The 16,968-nt window shown below is 46.9% G+C and overlaps 2 protein-coding genes across 13 annotated transcripts in view; one reads left to right on the plus strand and one right to left on the minus strand.

The window, feature by feature from the left end:
• The window catches only part of LOC139060785 (uncharacterized), a 50,263-nt gene that overhangs the window by 10,031 nt on the left and 23,264 nt on the right, over nucleotides 1–16,968 (minus strand). For 3 of the 8 annotated variants that reach the window (XR_011515042.1, XR_011515040.1, XR_011515044.1), the window contains 2 exons: nucleotides 3,477–3,610; nucleotides 1,802–1,935 (listed from right to left, as the gene is read on the minus strand). The exons of 1 other annotated variant lie outside the window; for it this stretch is intronic. The gene's annotated coding sequence lies outside the window, so the exon portion shown is untranslated. Of the gene's footprint in view, nucleotides 1–1,801; nucleotides 1,936–3,476; nucleotides 3,611–6,596; nucleotides 7,277–16,968 lie in introns of those variants that run through there. 4 more of the 8 variants (XR_011515038.1, XR_011515039.1, XR_011515043.1 and 1 more) reach the window with 3 other exon arrangements.
• On the plus strand, nucleotides 851–16,268 carry LOC139060783 (uncharacterized). 5 transcript variants are annotated; one of them, XM_070539921.1, is made up of 9 exons: nucleotides 851–1,143; nucleotides 1,848–1,985; nucleotides 2,662–2,895; nucleotides 3,523–3,660; nucleotides 4,930–5,121; nucleotides 7,283–7,421; nucleotides 11,114–11,253; nucleotides 14,108–14,194; nucleotides 15,143–16,268. In XM_070539921.1, the coding sequence occupies exons 1-9, from the start codon at nucleotides 979–981 to the stop codon at nucleotides 15,314–15,316; spliced, it is 1,407 nt and encodes a 468-aa protein (XP_070396022.1). In that variant the 5' UTR covers nucleotides 851–978; the 3' UTR covers nucleotides 15,317–16,268. The 5 variants fall into 5 exon arrangements, with proteins under 5 accessions (XP_070396022.1, XP_070396023.1, XP_070396024.1 ...); XM_070539922.1 differs by having other exon boundaries at nucleotides 7,283–7,396; nucleotides 11,116–11,253; XM_070539923.1 differs by lacking the exon at nucleotides 11,114–11,253 and having other exon boundaries at nucleotides 14,106–14,194; nucleotides 15,143–16,267.

Below are 16,968 nucleotides of genomic sequence, written 5' to 3' on the forward strand. Positions count from 1 at the left end.
CATGCCAGCAGCGGGAGACAGAGTGCCGTCTTCGCTGTCGAATCGATTGAACGGAGGGATGCGTCCAGTGGGCACACCGTCGTTTTTGCAGTCAGACGCATTGCGCGTGTCTCGCGTCTGACCCTCCACGCGCGGGTGGCGTGTGCACCGGATGCCAAGACCGCACCACGGTGACGGCACCGACGGCGCGAACGCACCTTGTGCATGCGTATGATTGCTAGTGCAATAAAAAGACACTCCGTTCATCAACATATCTAGCTACGTCGTGCAGGTTTCTCCGCTTCTACTGCCGCGCACGAGGTCGCGGGTTAAAGTCTCAGCCACGGCGGCAGCGTTTCGACTGGGTGGTATGCGGAAGCGCTCGTGTGCCATTTATTCTAATTTGAGAAGCCTTGCGGGCATTTGCGCTTGCTCGTTCTGATGATGTCCTTGTCAGTCGTCAGACATATGCAGATCTTGAAGAGTAGAATGTTTAATGCTCAGCCATTAAATAGCCGAGGCTACGCGGGCTGAGCTCCTGCCAAACAGGCTAGCAGACGGACGTCTGTCAATCCGAACAGACAGATTTACTCGACCTCAGAATCGACTTCGTGTGCCACTTCTACGTAATGGCTTGCTGCCGCACTACAGGAAGAGCGCTCCTACAGGGAGCATTAGTGATTAGCTAAGGCTGGCGTAGGCAAGAGGTCGTAACGATTTGTCTAAGTTAACTTTTTGAATGTTATTTATTACCATGAAGATGACCACATGTACAGCAGTATTCACAAGTTAACCGAAGACTTACGGGAAGGCTTTATAATACGCGTTTTTTTTCCTATTATTTTTAGCCCATGCTCTGCCGCTCGTGAGGATAAAGCGAAAAAGACGAAGACGCTCCTTAGCTCGATCTCTGGGCTGAGAGGTTTATGAGCAACGCCAACGTAGGGCTGAATATCTGCGTCCCAGAAATAAGGCAGCGGAGGATCTTCTCAAGTCGCAATGTCTCGAGCCCAAGATAACCAGGGAAAATCTTGGCGGCCTTCGGCTGCGGCAGGTGGTCAAAGTGGAGCGGGACGCGGGCTGGCACCAACAGCTCCGGGACAGAGGACCTTCAGTTACCGCCACCCTCCGCCACCCTCCGTCACCGGAAGAAAACTATCGATGGTAAGTGCATGGCAGTGATATTTGTAACACGTAAAGTAAGCACGAAGGACCGATACGTGAGCTACAATTCGCAATGCTGGCTCAGAGAATACAATGGCATTTTGCTTCTGAGCTAGAGGTAGCCGGCTCGATTCCCTGCTTCGCGGCCGCATTTCACCGGGGGCTAAATGCAAATACGCTCATGTACTTAAATGCATGGCGAACTACAGAACCTGAGGTGGGTAAAATATATCCGGTGGTCTCTGTTATACGGTCCCTCCTCGCCCACCGTACAGATTCGAGGCGTTAAACTCCACAATTTAGTTTACTATAAGCGTCCTTACAAACAATTTTAACGAACTAGTCTTTAAGGCATATTGTTCTACGTGTTCCTATTTAGACCATCAGGTCTTGCGCCAGTAGAACTGCGTAGAAGAAACAGAACAAGACATCCTATTCTTTCTCAGAGTTTATTCCCACATTTCCTGAGCGCGCGTTGTTGCGGAGCCGAACACATGTGAAATGTTATCTAGATTAGTTCGTCTAAAGATTAAGTGCCCCCTCGAACTTTTGTTCACACTCTTACAAGGGAATGCACCAGGAGGCAGCACGCTGTCACTTGTGGTGCGGGTCACTGATCACTTCTGCGCGTTTTCAACGTAGTGATCATATTTCTTACTCGCTTTCCGGCCGCATTTCACGCAACGACAGCTCGGTATTCACAGGAGGCCGGGAAAGCCGTGCACCAGCCCGCGTTACCTGGCCAGGAACCAAGACGGCCGAGTGCTGCCAAAGTCTTGGTGACCAAGGAGGCTGTAAAGGTGGACAAGGCAGGGGCAGCGGCTACGGCTCAAAAGGCTCAGGTAATTGAAGAGGAGGATGAAACAACAGAGTAATGTGTATTGGTCTGAAAACAGCAGAGATAGGGGGGGGGGGGGACAGATAAGGTGATCAGCGCACTTACGATCGACGAAATACGCCAAATGCTTTCAGGATAAGCTCCACTGAGGCTCTCACAAGGGGCCCCTTACCAGTTTTCATAAAAACGCGCTAAGGACTAGCTACATACGACAGGACTTTGTTTTGAAGACACACAGAACCATTACGGCGCGTATGTATATACAGGTTGTTCCAGCCAACTCGTGTCAACCATTAAAAGTAACCAGAAGTACGATTACCAACTTAGCATTGTGAACTATCCTATTAAGTGGCTCAATGTGTACAACCCTGAACTGAGATATGCACTATGGATTGCACAGGTTTTAGAACTGAATGACTGAAGTAGCGTTTCCCATATATTTACAAGCCTCAGTGCTGTTGCACTTAAGCAAACAAGCTCTATCATGCACCATAGGGCTTAAGAAACGCACGTGTGTGGACAGATAAGCGTGGTTTGTATATCAGGTTGCGCGTCACTTAAGCGCTATAGTCGCAATATCAGCATCGGACTACTATCCTCAAATTTTCAACTAATTGCGAAGTTCTTCGATTTACGACCGCGTATGTCGCGCCATGTACCTCTGGCCCCCATTCTCACAGGCACCCCCAAAGGCACCGCCTCCACCTCTGCTTCTGCCTCCGCCTCAGCCTCAGCCTCAGCCTCAGCCTCAGCCTCCGCCTCCGCCTCCGCCTCCGCCTCAGCCTCCACCTCAGCCTCAGCCACCCATGCTTCACCGGGACCAGAAGAAGGCGCCCCTTGACCAAGTTCCCGTGGCGCAAGTGGCCGTTAAATCCAAAAGTCTGGAGCCGCAACATCCAGCAAAATTGACTCAGGTGAAAGCAGAGGCAGCAGCGTTAGCTCTTGATGCAGGAATCAGCACAGCTCGAACTACTGAGATGTATACCGTAGAGAATAACTGCGCAAATGCGAAGATAGAGACGTAACAAGTGAGGGCACAGAGATAGTGTAAATGCTGATTATCCCAAATTCGCTGCGATAATCATGAACCTACACGATGCTTGTCCTATAGTTGTACCTGCTTTCTCTAGAGGTAGTAAGGTATGGGGGGGGGGGGAGGCATGATATAGCACGATAAACTTTCGTTTATCGTGCTATACTGAAATATTTCTCTGCGAAGTCTAATAAGTTCATGAATCTGCCACGCCATTCTTACGTAATTAATGGGGTTATCGCGTTTCAGTATAGTTTTCATAATATTGCTAGAAAACACGTACAGAATTATTCAACACACGTGAAATGTTATCTAGATTAGTTCGTCTAAAGATTAAGTGCCCCCTCAACCTTTTGTTCACACTCTTACAAGGGAATGCACCAGAAGGCAGCACGCTGTCACTTGTGGTGCGGGTCACTGTTCACTTTTGCGCGTTTTCAACGTAGTGATCATATTTCTTACTCGCTTTCCGGCCGCATTTCACGCAACGACAGCTCGGTATTCACAGGAGGCCGGGAAAGCCGTGCACCAGCCCGCGTTACCTGGCCAGGAACCAAGACGGCCGAGTGCTGCCAAAGTCTTGGTGACCAAGGAGGCTGTAAAGGTGGACAAGGCAGGGGCAGCGGCTACGGCTCAAAAGGCTCAGGTAATTGAAGAGGAGGAGGAGGAAACAGAGTAATGTGTCATCATAATCATCATCATCATCATCAGCCTGGTTACGCCCACTGCAGGGCAAAGGCCTCTCCCATATTTATCCAACAACCCCGGTCATGTACTAATTGTGGCCATGCCGTCCCTGCAAACTTCTTAATCTCATCCGCCCACCTAAATTTCCGCCGCCCCCTGCTACGCTTCCCTTCCCTTGGAATCCAGTCCCTAACCCTTAATGACCATCGGTTATCTTCCCTCCTAGTTACATGTCCTGCCCATGCCCATTTCTTTTTCTTGATTTCAACTAAGATGTCATTAACTCGCATTTGTTCCCTCACCCAATCTGCTCTTTTCTTATCCCTTAACGTTACACCTATCATTCTTCTTTCCATAGCTCGTTGCTTCGTCCTCAATTTGAGTAGAACCCTTTTCGTAAGCCTCCAGGTTTCTGCCCCGTAGGTGAGTACTGGTAAGACACAGCTATTATATACTTTTCTATTGAGGGATAATGGCAACCTGCTGTTCATGATTTGGGAATGCCTGCCAAACGCACCCCAGCCCATTCTTATTCTTCTGATTATTTCCGTCTCATGATCCGGATCCGCCGTCACTACCGATTAATGTGTATTGGTCTGAAAACGGCAGAGATGGGGGGGGGGGCGGACAGATAAGGTGATCAGCGCACTTACGATCGACGAAATACGCCAAATGCGTTCAGGATAAGCTCCACTGAGGCTCTCACAAGGGGCCCCTTACCTGTTTTCATAAAAACGCGCTAAGGACTAGCTACATACGACAGGACTTTGTTTTGAAGACACACACAACCTTTACGGCGCGTATGTATATACAGGTTGTTCCAGCCAACTTGTGTCAACCATTAAAAGTAACCAGAAGTACGATTACCAACTTAGCATTGTGAACTGCCCTATTAAGTGGCTCAATGTGTACAACCCTGAACTGAGATATGCACTATGGATTGCACAGGTTTTAGAACTGAATGACTGAAGTAGCGTTTCCCATATATTTACAAGCCTCGGTGCTGTTGCACTTAAGCAAACAAGCTATATCATGTACCATAGGGCTTAAGAAACGCACGTGTGTGGACAGATAAGCGTGGTGTGTATATCAGGTTGCGCGTCACTTAAGCGCTATAGTCGCAATATCAGCTTCGGACTACTATCCTCAAATTTTCAACTAATTGCGAAGTTCTTCGATTTACGACCGCGTATGTCGCGCCATGTACCTCTGGCCCCCATTCTCACAGGCACCCCCAAAGGCACCGCCTCTGCCTCCACCTCTGCCTCTGCCTCCGCCTCAGCCTCCGCCTCCGCCTCAGCCTCAGCCACCCATGCTTCACGGGGACCATAAGAAGGCGCACCTTGACCAAGTTCCCGTGGCGCAAGTGGCCGTTAAACCCAAAAGTGTGGAGCCGCAACATCCAGCAAAATTGACACAGGTGAAAGCAGAGGCAGCAGCGTTAGCTCTTGATGCAGGAATCAGCACAGCTCGAACTACTGAGATGTATACCGTAGAGAATAACTGCGCAAATGCGAAGATAGAGACGTAACACGTGAGGGCACAGAGATAGTGTAAATGCTGATTATCCCAAATTTGCTGCGATAATCATGAACCTATACGATGCTTGTCCTATAGTTGTACCTGCTTTCTCTAGAGGTAGTAAGGCATGGGGGGGGGGGGGGGGAGGCACGATATAGCACGATAAATAAAAGTTTATCGTGCTATACTGAAATATTTCTCTGCGAAGTCTAATAATTAAGGTCATGAATCTGCCACACCATTCCTACGTAATTAATGGGGTCATCGCGTTTGAGTATAGTTTCCATAATATTGCTAGAAAACACGTACGAAATTATTCAACGGCGCACGGAATATTTTATTAGCGTTGCTTGCTCCATTTCCAATTATTGCATCAACGCAAGAGGCTTCTTCCATTAAAGAAGCCGCCTGATGATGATACTTGAGAAATCAAGTGGAGTAGGTGAAATAGGGAAAGCAATGAGCTTCCTGTAACCCCTACTTTTCGATGCATGGGACTTGATGAAAAACCATTTTGTCGCAGACAATCCAACCGCCCTCAAGGTGAAACATATCTACAGTAGGAATTTTCACCGAATACCACGCAATCGTTCACCAAAGTTTTGGCTGAGAGGCGATATGATGAGCAAATTTAACTGGTTTGCCAATTCCGCGCTCCGAAAACTCGTGCAGTAAGTTGCACATGCATGTCTACGCGTGCCTTGATGTCCAGTGTCTGTATCTGTGAAGAATATTGCATCGACTAGCAATAACACGGGCAGGAGTTTGGGTTGTTGCATGGAGGGAGCTGTGGGGCGAGGGCGCTTGTCTGTGTCGTGGCGAACGCCTTTCTATAGCCGCTCACACAGTGGGCACTTTCGTATTCGTTACTGTTGGACCTAATGATAAGCAGACACATTGATAGGTGTTTTCTAGAAATATTACTCCTGTTCAAAACTCCGGCGTTTGATTTACGCGCGTTGTCGTCATTGCTGCCCCTATTTGTGCCCTTGGCTTTCTCCTCACATATCCTTCGTTGGTGGTTCTCATAGAGATTCAGAAACACATCAAATATTGGCGCTGGTTCCATTAAAAATATTTAATCTTGCTATAACATTGCGGGAGCGTCATTGCTGTTTGAAATTTGAAGTAATTAAGCTATCTGAGCGCTTGTATCCTGAACATATAAAACTACCCAGTCCTTTCTTTTAGTTATGTTTTGCATGATCTCTTCCGCTTTCTGTCGACAGACCAGAGTAGGCTGAGGGGACAAATTTATTTAGAAATAAATTAAACGTTATTTCTACAGAAGCCTACAAGGTGCAGGAAGGTTCGTGAAAGATAAGATTGTCATCTACCGAGAGCATGTCAAAATAAAATAAAGGAAATTCATACGGGTTTCTCATAAACGAAGTTTTGCAGTGGTAGAGAAGTTGGTCCTGGCCTGGGGATCGAATTCCGGAACAATACATTTCTGTGCCAGTCGCTCTAGTGTCTGAGCTAGCCAGGAAGCTAGCAGGCTGCAGGGTGAGGCTGCATTGAAGAATACCGAGCGAGGCCGATCACTTTTATGAAACAGAACAATTATTACCAGATGAAGGATTCATGACAGTGGAAAAAAATTATATTGCAACGACAAATAGGTTTATGGAAAAAAAGACAGCTTTCACAAATCTAACTTCAAAGCAGGTTCACGGAATGTGAACCAATGGTCAAAGCATTGTGACCAGAAACTTGGTCGCCTTATATAGTTCTCTCTGCGTATACCAATTGTACCATGAAAGATACTGTGGAGATGTTTCAAACGTTGTGTTTTTCTTCGATTGTCGAGCGTTCCTCGCGGTTTTTTTATCATGCCTTGGCTCTCATTTGTGGTAGGTGCTATGCTTCAAATAAATATATACAATAACATCTTCGTTAACTAGTCTGGCGTGTTGGATAGCCGCGGTTATCGATTGGATACTTCGGTGGCTGTTCCTTTCCTGCCCGCTCCCAAGAATGGACACATTTTTGCAGTCTTTGCAAATGTTGTGGCTGCCTGTTGAGTATTGCCCCTTATTTACGCGGCCTCCCATGCACAGGCACCCGTAAAGCCCAAGCCACAGCCATCCAGAGACAGCCGTCAAGGGAAGCAGCTGAACGTGGCCGCTCTTCCTCAACCGACACCGGTTGTTAAGAGGCCCGATCATGAAGAGGTTCAGGTCATTGTTAAAAAGCATGAGGGGAGACAAAACGCAGGAAATATCGCTGTCGTGCTAAGTATGATGGCCTTGTTCGGTTTTCAGGTACATTGGTAAATATCAAGTCACAAAACTCTGCGAAGGAAGTTATCAAACGAAGTCCCGAATTAAGAATCGTCGGATGGACCTCCTGTAAAATTTGTACGCAATATCGCTAACAAAATTAGAAAAGATTTCTCTAGACAAAGCAAATAAGAAAATTGTTTGTTCGTTTTATACAAACCTTCTCCACATTGAAACATGTTTACACATGTTATACTTCGCAAATGAAAGCATAACTTTCAAAATTAAGAGCAGGAAAGGGTCAATACTCTGTAGTACAGGACGCGTGCTGTTTAAACAGACTTAAATATGTATAACTTGAGAGAATTACGAAATAAAGTTCGATGAGCTAATGATCTAATTTGAAGCTTCGTTATGATGCTAATTATAATTATTAAGTAATAATAAACTCCCGGGCTTTACGTGCCAAAACGCCGATATGATCATGAGGCACGCCGTAGTAGGGGACTCTGGAGTAATTTTCACCACATGGCGTTCTTCAACATGCACCTAAACCTTAGCACATGAGCGTTCTTGCATTTGGCCTCCAACAAAATGCGGCCACCACTGCCGGCATCGAACCCGCTACCTCGAGCTCTGGATTGAAATGTCATAGTGCACTGAGATACCACCGCGGGAATACGAGTTCGAGGCGAGTTTAAAACAGATATGCTGGGGAACATGATGGTTAGTCTTCGTAGTAGTTAAGGTAAGATTTGTTACATCGGCGGTGTTTTGAATAAAATCGGGAGACACACTGCGGATAACTTGCATACTCTATTGTAATTTAGATAAGCGAGAAGGCACCATATTTTTGGAACTATTTGAAACACTAGACAAAAGCCCTCGCACGTGCCTCGATGTACAGGGTGTTTCAGCGAACACATTCAAAAATCTTTAAAAGTTGCCTGCGGCAGATATCACAATTCAAGTTCTTGAACTGGTCTAGGAGAAGCGTTGGACAATACTGGCACAAAAAATTTGATGCAAAATCGACGAATTAATAAAAATTCAATAATTAAGTTTTAACTAATTAGTTCATGGTCCATACTGCAACTTACAAATTCTAGCCGTGGGGTTCGCAAGGTGGATCCACTTGGAACGAACTTTCAAGATGACACTAATTTCGATATAAATTCCCGAACTTTGCGGAGAAATGCATGGGCGTTCCAGTTAATTTGTTAACGAAACGTCCTTTCATGCACTGAAGCACACAAGTAACAGGAACGCCAATGCATTTCTCCGCAAATTCAGGAATTTGTATCTGGAAACTGGGATCAGCCCTAGAATTCGTTCCAAGTGGGTCCGTCTCGCGAAGTCCACTGCTAGAATTTGTAAATTGCAATATGGGTCATAAGATAATTAGCTAAAAGTTAATTAGTCAATTCTTGTTAATTAGTCAATTTTACATTTCAATTTTTTGGGCAAGTAGTGTCCGCCGCTCCGAGTAGACCGGTTCATAAACTGGAATTCAGCTATCGGCCACAGGCAACCTTTAAAAAATTTTTAATGTGCTCGCTGACCCGCCGTGGTTGCTCACTGGCTATGGTGTTGGGTTGCTGAGCACGAGGTTGCGGGATCGAATCGCGGCCCCGGGGGCCGCATTTTGATGGGGGCGAAATGCGAAAACACCCGTGTGCTTAGATTTAGGTGCACGTTAAAGAACGCCAGGTGGTCGAAATTTCCGGAGTCCTCCACTACGGCGTGCCTCATAATCAGAAAGTGGTTTGGACACGGTAAAACCCCACAATTTAATTTAATGTGCTCGCTGCAACAACCTGTATGTAAGCTTCACGCACATTAGGGCTTAGCGAATGAAAAAAAAAACTTGAACGCTTGAGACCAACGGTTTGCGTCAAAAATTCATTATGGGGTTTTCAGGTGTCAAAACCACGATAAAATTATGAGTCATGCCATAGGCGGGCCCCGGATTTGACCGCCTGGAGTTCTTTAACGCACCCCCAGTGCACGGTACACAGCTGTTTTCGGGTTTCGTCCACATCAAAATGCAGCCGCCGTGACCGGAATTCGATCCCGCGCCCTCTGGCTTAGCAGCACAAACCAACGATTTGTGTAACACTACAAGAAATATTCTTCAGATCCATCTTACGTTTTGCAATCTGCGTGGAGCGAACCTTTCGGGAAGAAATTAATTAATCTCGATTGGCTTTATTGCCATCCTATACCCAATGTGTAGTGTCGTGCAATGTCTATGTTTATGCACCGCACAAGCCAGCAACTTTATTTTGTGCAATATTTAAGGTTCGTGAACTATGTCGTTAACAAGTTATGTCGAAGTGCAAACAGCAGTTCACGCTAATACATACTGTGAGGCACCGATGCAGTGATGTAGCGAGGAGGAAATCAATGTTAGTCGACCTAAGAATGTTCGCAAGAGTTGTACGCTGAGGGAAGTACGGCGCGAGAGCTACGTGATGGGGACGGGCGAGAACTATTTGTGCGATTGTAACCTGCTGTGTTGGCAGGTATTCTAGCCTGGTCAGCGGCGGCGACTTCAAAAATTTTAAACGACAGCACCTGTCGCGAGGTGACTGTTGGCTTTACACACTCCTTCGTGATGTCTGCTACGTCGACGTGACTGTACGTGGCTCAGATATATGATAAACGGAACACGCGGGCACGTTGTTGTCGATACCTGCAACACCGGCTCCTGATAACCACCTGAACGCTGCGTGTGCGCTCATGGCTCATTGTCTTTGGCCGGCTTGCACTGCACCTGCATAACTCTCGTCGATAGCGCCTGTGGTTATCATCAGACGGCGCTGCAGGTATTGTACGGCCATGCGCTCGACCGCACCTTCCCATTAAAGTATCTGAGTCCTGTATGCATTTTTACATGTATAATCGTGAGCCATATGAGCGGGAATGCCAAATTTCTTCTCTAGAAACAATTACTAGTGATCTGCGAATTCAAATATGGCATTTTAGCATGAATCAGATAGTTGTCTCTTTATCGTTTAACGGTTCTGAGCACTTTTGTTCTGGAAATATGCGTTTATTTGAAATTAAATTATGCGGTTTTAATTGCCAGAACCACGGTCTGATTATGAGGCACGCCATAGTGCGGGACTACGATTTGATTCGGACCGTGTGGGGTTCTTTAACGTGCACCCTGTGCACGGTACACGGGCGTACTTTCATTTGGCCTCCACCGAAATGCGGCCGCCGACGCCGGCATTCGATCGTCCAAGCTCGTGCTTAGAAACACAACGCCAATGCCACTTAGCAACTAAGGGGGCTGAATGTGTATTTAGCTACTACAACATTTTGAAAGTAATTTCTTTGTTGTCTTTATATTGCTTGAAGGGGTACCTCACTCTTAAAGAAAACTAATCATATCTCGCTTACAGTTAAAACAACAAGATTTTGGCTGATTGGCCAGATCATCGGCCTGTTGCGCACGGGAAACTGAGGTTCGATCGCGCCATTAGGCAGGCGTTTCTTTCTTTTTCTGTAAGTAAGCGTTTTGGCAAGACAAGACCAGTAGCAGCAGCCGCAACCACGGTAATCAAAGTCAGGGTGGTTTTACTCAGAAAGCGTCGCTTTAAAACTCGCATGTGATCCCCTCCACGTGGGACATGGCTTTGACGTCACTACGTCATGCTGCGAAGGCGACTGGCGTCTCTTGTGCGACGAGGACTGCATCTTCCCGCTACACGAAGTCGGGCATGGCAACGGCGGTGAATCTGTCGAACGCGCCGCGCACCGTTTCCAGTACCACACCGTTCGCCAAAGCCACCCTGAATAAGGCACGTGGTATTTACTGCCATTCGGCACAACTCACCTGTGAGGTTCAGGGCCCGATTGCGCTCAGTCCGTGCTACCATCCACCCACCTTCCGAGCGTGTCGGGTGGATGCCACGAGTCGCAAACAGCTGCACAAATTTTGGTGCACTTTTGCGAAATGTTTGCAGCTCTGCGTGACTCCTGCAGTTAGCCGCACGCGTGCGGAAGACGGGCGCGGAAGGCCGTGCGGATTTCACACAAGTTTGGCCTTGTAAAGAAGGCCCTTTTTATGGACGTAAGCGGGTGAGTTAGAGACTCGAGAGAACACTCTCAAGAGTGCAATTTTTCCACGTTGTGTAGCACAGCGTGGAAACTCCCTCCCCCCTTCACTTCTGCCTTTCCCCTTATATAAGATATCTGTATTCCATCAATAAATTTAGTTGACAGTCAGCGCTTGTGTCTCGCCCTTCGTACTTTGTGGTTGCATGTGTTTGCGCTGTTACAATTTTTATGTCTAGCACAGTGCTTTCGAGAAATTTTGTGCTGATCTTAGATCGACGCAACGTACCATAATTCAATGTAATATCAGGACTCGAGGGGGAAAAACGCGATGAAGGGGCTGGCGCACTACAACAGCTATATGGAGATTCAGGCAATGTCGTGTCAGACATCCTGTTTCCTCGACGCACATGTAAAACAGAGACAGGGCTATGTTACGCACGTAGCTTGAATATTACTCAACAGGCAGTCACAAATCATGCAGTTGTTTCTTGAAGCAGGCATGTGTCGCACTGACAACAACGCGGTGAAAGAGCCGCTGCGTCCACCTCTTTTTTCGTCCGTGTATATCGCAAGTCAAAGAACATTATACGTCATGACGCCACTTCTCTTTCTGACTCGCGAAGTTCGTCGTGAAAGTTTGCTCCAAGCATACCATGGCTTATTCGGCGTTGGAGTTTTATATGCAAGACCATGGTTTGCTTTGCCTGCACTTACGGATGTTGCGACTTTGTGCCTTTACAGAGTATCCCTTGTGAGCATGACAATAGGGAATGTCCTCAGATAGGTCCTCGCTTCACGACGACTGAGGCATCCGCAACAGCGAAAAGAAAAACCGTTAGAATATCTGCATATCTCACTACTTGGAACATATGTTAAGCGAAGCTCCCGTAAAGCGGTTAGTTGCATATTCTGTAAATCTGTACGTCTTCCACTCTGCATTGCACAACGGGACCGCGCATTACTGTCTCCGGCATTAGCCATGCTTCTATTATGGCAACACCGGGATAGGCCCAATTTACTGTTGCATTGTCGCCACAATTGACTCACTATACTCAAATAGAATTTCCGAAGAAGAAAACATACCAGTATTCGCTTTAATAAAGAAATTACGCGCTCGAAGGCGCATGTTTTGTTAAAGTAAGAATATTTAGGCACCTTCTTTTGTTTCATTGCTCAACTGCTTAGAGAACAGAGCCGGTCACCAGAAAACCAGCCGCGCCAGCACGAATGTCTATACATAAGCCGATTCATTGCATGCGTGCTGTATTGTGTGTGAGCCATACTGCAAATAGTAGCAGAAGCGATGGTCAGCCAAGTCCACGAGGGTTTGCAAGGCAAGCATTCGCTTTCAAATGTCCTCAGTCAAGGTCTCTTCAAACGACACAGGAGGCGCTCGTGGGACGATGCGAGCTTCCTTGCAGAGTGGCGGCGGCGCTATATTCGTCATTCTCTTGTCACGTTCTTGGCCTCGGATTCCTCGATCATGTGATCGAAGGTCGCGATGTCCCCGGTTGCGTAATCCACGTTAAGAGAGGCTGCCTTTCAGGCTGATCGCTGGTGTTCCACCTTTGAGCAATCCTGCGTTTCTCTTTCAACTGGTCATCTGGTCGGAAACCACCTTCGTTCCCCTCATGTCCACCCTGCATTGATGTTTCCCGTAATTTAATCCTTGACCTATATCGATCCGCGACATCTTCCTGGGCCAATTGCCGCGAATTGCACCAGCAGTTTTCATTTTGTAAGTGTTTGTCAGCGCGAGCGTATTGCCCGTTGTTTTCTCCAAAACACGGGGGCACAGTCCGCACCGCGCACGCAACGCACCATGCGGAGCGTGTGCCGAGATAGCTCAGTGCGCTTAATGCGATTTGGTGCATGATAGCGAGGGGATTAGTGCGACCAGCTCCCACCAGCATCTTGTCGCACTCTATTTACACAGTGGCAGTGGTTCAGTACAGCTTATTATTATCTTCTCCGCCATGAAGTCCACTTCCGGTGACTGATACCAGACATGCCACGGAATTTACTACCAAAAGTACTAGAAGAAACGCTGGCGCTGCGATTGTTCCCTTGCCATGGGAATGACAGTTAGTTCATGGATTCATCTTATCTTCGTACTTGTGGCTTCACACGTTCTTACGGCTCTGTTTACTAAGCTTTGTTTGTCTTTCTCGGCCCAAATTCTGATGCATTCCTATATCTATAAGCGCTGAAGTCAATGAGACTTTGGGCCTTTATACTGCAATATTTTGTGGAAATTTAACAGTGCAGAATGTCACAAATATGTCTGAAGCAAAGAGAGAGATCTTTAGGCACACTCATTTACTAACCATCATTATCACGCTCGCTGAACCACCATGTTTGCAGCTCCCATAGACACTAGCGCCACTGTCGCCTCTAGTAGAAAGTCTGCGAGGAAAACTGCCACGGCGCCAATCGCAGCCGGCAATGGCAGCTTCGGTTGCATGTGCAAGACAGTTTTTGCCGTAGAACTATATGTAGCAACCTCACGCTCTGATTCCCCTACTGGAATAAACACAGTTGCACCTTGATACACGACGTTAATCAAACTGTTTTCGGTTTTCATTCTGCCTGCAGCTGTCGGAACACAGCTTCGCCAAGTCACGTCTTACAACACTCGGTACGCGCAAGATGTACTACTTCCAAGATCCGCCGTTGCCGAAGGTTAGTTGCCTTCTCTTAGAATAACGGTGTCATCAGTGTATACGGCTAGGTGGTCTTAATTGTTGCCCACAAATGACAGCACTACAATTTCCTCCTTTCTCACGAGAAACCCATCAGTGACAACAATGCAGCAAGTAACTACGGCATTTACACCATGCAATTAATCGAAGTGGCCATTAAATGCAGAACCTGGGCGCGAAGTAGTAAGTGATTTAGCTATAAGTCGTCTATACCTGTCTTCCTCATATACGTACAGTTCATGCATAGGATGTATACATGCGTCGCAGCTAGCCATGATTTAAATAGAAACGAAGCCCCCTGTCCGGAGGATCCAATTTTATATTATCAGCAACTTCCTGGGGAAGCGTCCTGTATATTTATGTTCCTAAATTAGCACTGAATAATTAACAAACATAATAAATCTGACGACCACAGTGTCAACCCAACGTTCGTAGAGCGCAAATGAAAGCATCATTTCCAGTTGTTTTCCACCCGGCATTATTTGTGTAGTTCTTTTCTACGTGCTTAAAAAAAAAAGCCGCTGTGGCTTGCCAGCAGCGGATTGTCAAAGGTTCCGCGGACTTTTATGCACAGGAAAATCAGCTTCGCAAGTAACACGTCGCAAACAACACAAAAAGTGACGTTTTTAGATGTGCTTTGCAAACCTTGTATTGACAATGGGTCCGTAAGCGTAATAACTAAAAAAAATTTATTGAGTTAAATATCAGCTACTATACAGGGTATTAGGAAGGGCACCAATAGTACTGAGGTTTCTGCAAGAGATTGCTAAAAACGTACAGTTGGATTCATCCACACAGAAGACTGCGCTTCTTTCTTTTTCTTTTTCTTTTTACAATTGTTCATGTTAGCTGGCACACCTCGTGTACAGCAATGCGCATTAAAACTTCTTATTCTGTGGTTGTCGCACCGACGCCGCATTCTTCGCAGGAGGTGCACATCGCCGTGGTTCTGCTCTTACTGGCAATCCTGACTGTGGCGCTGTTGCTCGGCTACGACGTGTACCACTCATTTGCGCATATTCCGCGTCGATCGAACGTTACAGCGAGAAGCCCGGTGCCGATGGCGACCACGCCGCTACCGACACCCTTCTTCATGCGATAGCACCTCTCGAGATGCGTTCCACGGAAGGCTGTCTATAGCATTCGAAAAAAAAATATTTTTTGACTCGTGTAACTTATTTCGTGCTTTTTTTCACTATCGTCAACTTAAGAGCGTTCTTGCTCATGATTTCTAAATTGCAGTTTCCTCGCTCGGCCAATGAAATCATTACAATGGAACAATGCCGATTCCAAGAATGTCCGTTCCTTTGTTGAGTTGACTTCCCTGCTTCAGACAATGCGCTACTGACAGGAACAGCCACTAAGGCGATTAAGGTCCCAGTCTTGCCTGTCAGCTTGTTTGTTGACTCGCAGCAAGCTTTCTCTCACAACACGACGAAACGGTCGTGTGCGCAGGCATTGATCCCGACGCAGGCATGCGCCAGGACAGCTCGGCAATGCCGAGGACAGTGCAATCTACAGGACGCGTTACTGGTGTCACTATATTCCGTTCTATGCATAGCGCCAACGCTGAGGGGGCTAGAGAGACTTCTTGCAGTGGCTTCGTTGGCCCTTGACTATAGTTCGATGTTTTTTGACCGCTGTTGTGTGCAACTGTTTCTTATGTAGGCTCAGTATTGAACGAAAAGAATTTCTATCCTTAGAAACGCACTGTTGTATACGGCTGCTAACGGGTTGTTTTAGAGTGCTTCTATTTTTGTTGTTCTTTCCAGATTTTTTATTTGCAGCCCATCGCAAGAAGCCTCACGTGCATGCTCGCTCGAGTGAAGGCTGTTGGCGCGCAGCGAAGCATGGACGTAACGCGTGGAGTGATAACCTTTCTTGACCGAAATTCTTACGTAGCTTCCACAGCGTTGACTGCTATCTATGGAACGGAGCATAGTTCGGTGATCGTCAGCTCGTTGTAATTTTTTTATTTTGAAAAAAAAATGTATGTTTGAATTTGTTCCATCGGTGTCGACGCCACCGCCTGCGTTGACGGACTGCGATGTCGAGTGTCGCCAGCCGACGCCTGTTACGTTGGTATTGTCAATGCAACGCTGCTGATAGAATAAAGTGCGTTATGATGACACTCTACCTCTGCGCATGCGCCAGCGTACCTTTTCTATGTGTGATATTTTGTTCTTGTGCGGTGCTGTACGTATGTTTACTTTCATTCTGCCACTGCATGCGCAACCACAGCTCTGACGACATAGCCGATTTTCGGAAAAATGCTTCCCGCCGCGGGTGCCAGTAATGAATAGTCCTTCAGGAGACTGAGTGCACCCGGCTTGTTATAGCAAAGTCGCACGCTCTCTTTCAATGACCATTGAAGCCAAATGTACTAGAAACACGGATGCCTAATTGGCTCCTTTGCGCGAGACCGCGGAAAGTATCCAAAGGGGCTTGCGCATTTCAATGGCGAATGATTTCAATCGTCATTAAAAACGAGCGTGTGACTACGGTGCTAGAGCGTTGGTTATCGGTTTCCTTTCATGGCACGATAGCGTCGTCCCCCATATTCTTGCACGTTCCTTCCCTTGACATGGTGCCTTGACTTCGGCGAGCAAACGACTGCGCCATTTAGTACGGGGAGTCACTAACGTTGTTGATAACAGAGCAACCAGGTCGCTGCCCAAAATAGGTCATATTCATAGCGACAAGTCGCTAACTAATGATCTTGATCACTATGGGAAATTTTCCCTTATTTGTATG

Source organism: Dermacentor albipictus, chromosome 6 (genome assembly GCF_038994185.2).
Source record: "Dermacentor albipictus isolate Rhodes 1998 colony chromosome 6, USDA_Dalb.pri_finalv2, whole genome shotgun sequence".
Taxonomy (NCBI): domain Eukaryota; kingdom Metazoa; phylum Arthropoda; class Arachnida; order Ixodida; family Ixodidae; genus Dermacentor; species Dermacentor albipictus.

Excerpts from the sequence above, each read along its gene's own strand:
- LOC139060783 (XM_070539921.1), top strand. The coding sequence starts at position 979 with ATGTCTCGAGCCCAAGATAACCAGGGAAAATCTTGGCGGCCTTCGGCT. Across the intron at positions 2,896-3,522 it reads ATCCAGCAAAATTGACTCAG|GAGGCCGGGAAAGCCGTGCA; the intron begins GTGAAAGCAGAG and ends CGGTATTCACAG. Across the intron at positions 5,122-7,282 it reads ATCCAGCAAAATTGACACAG|GCACCCGTAAAGCCCAAGCC; the intron begins GTGAAAGCAGAG and ends TCCCATGCACAG.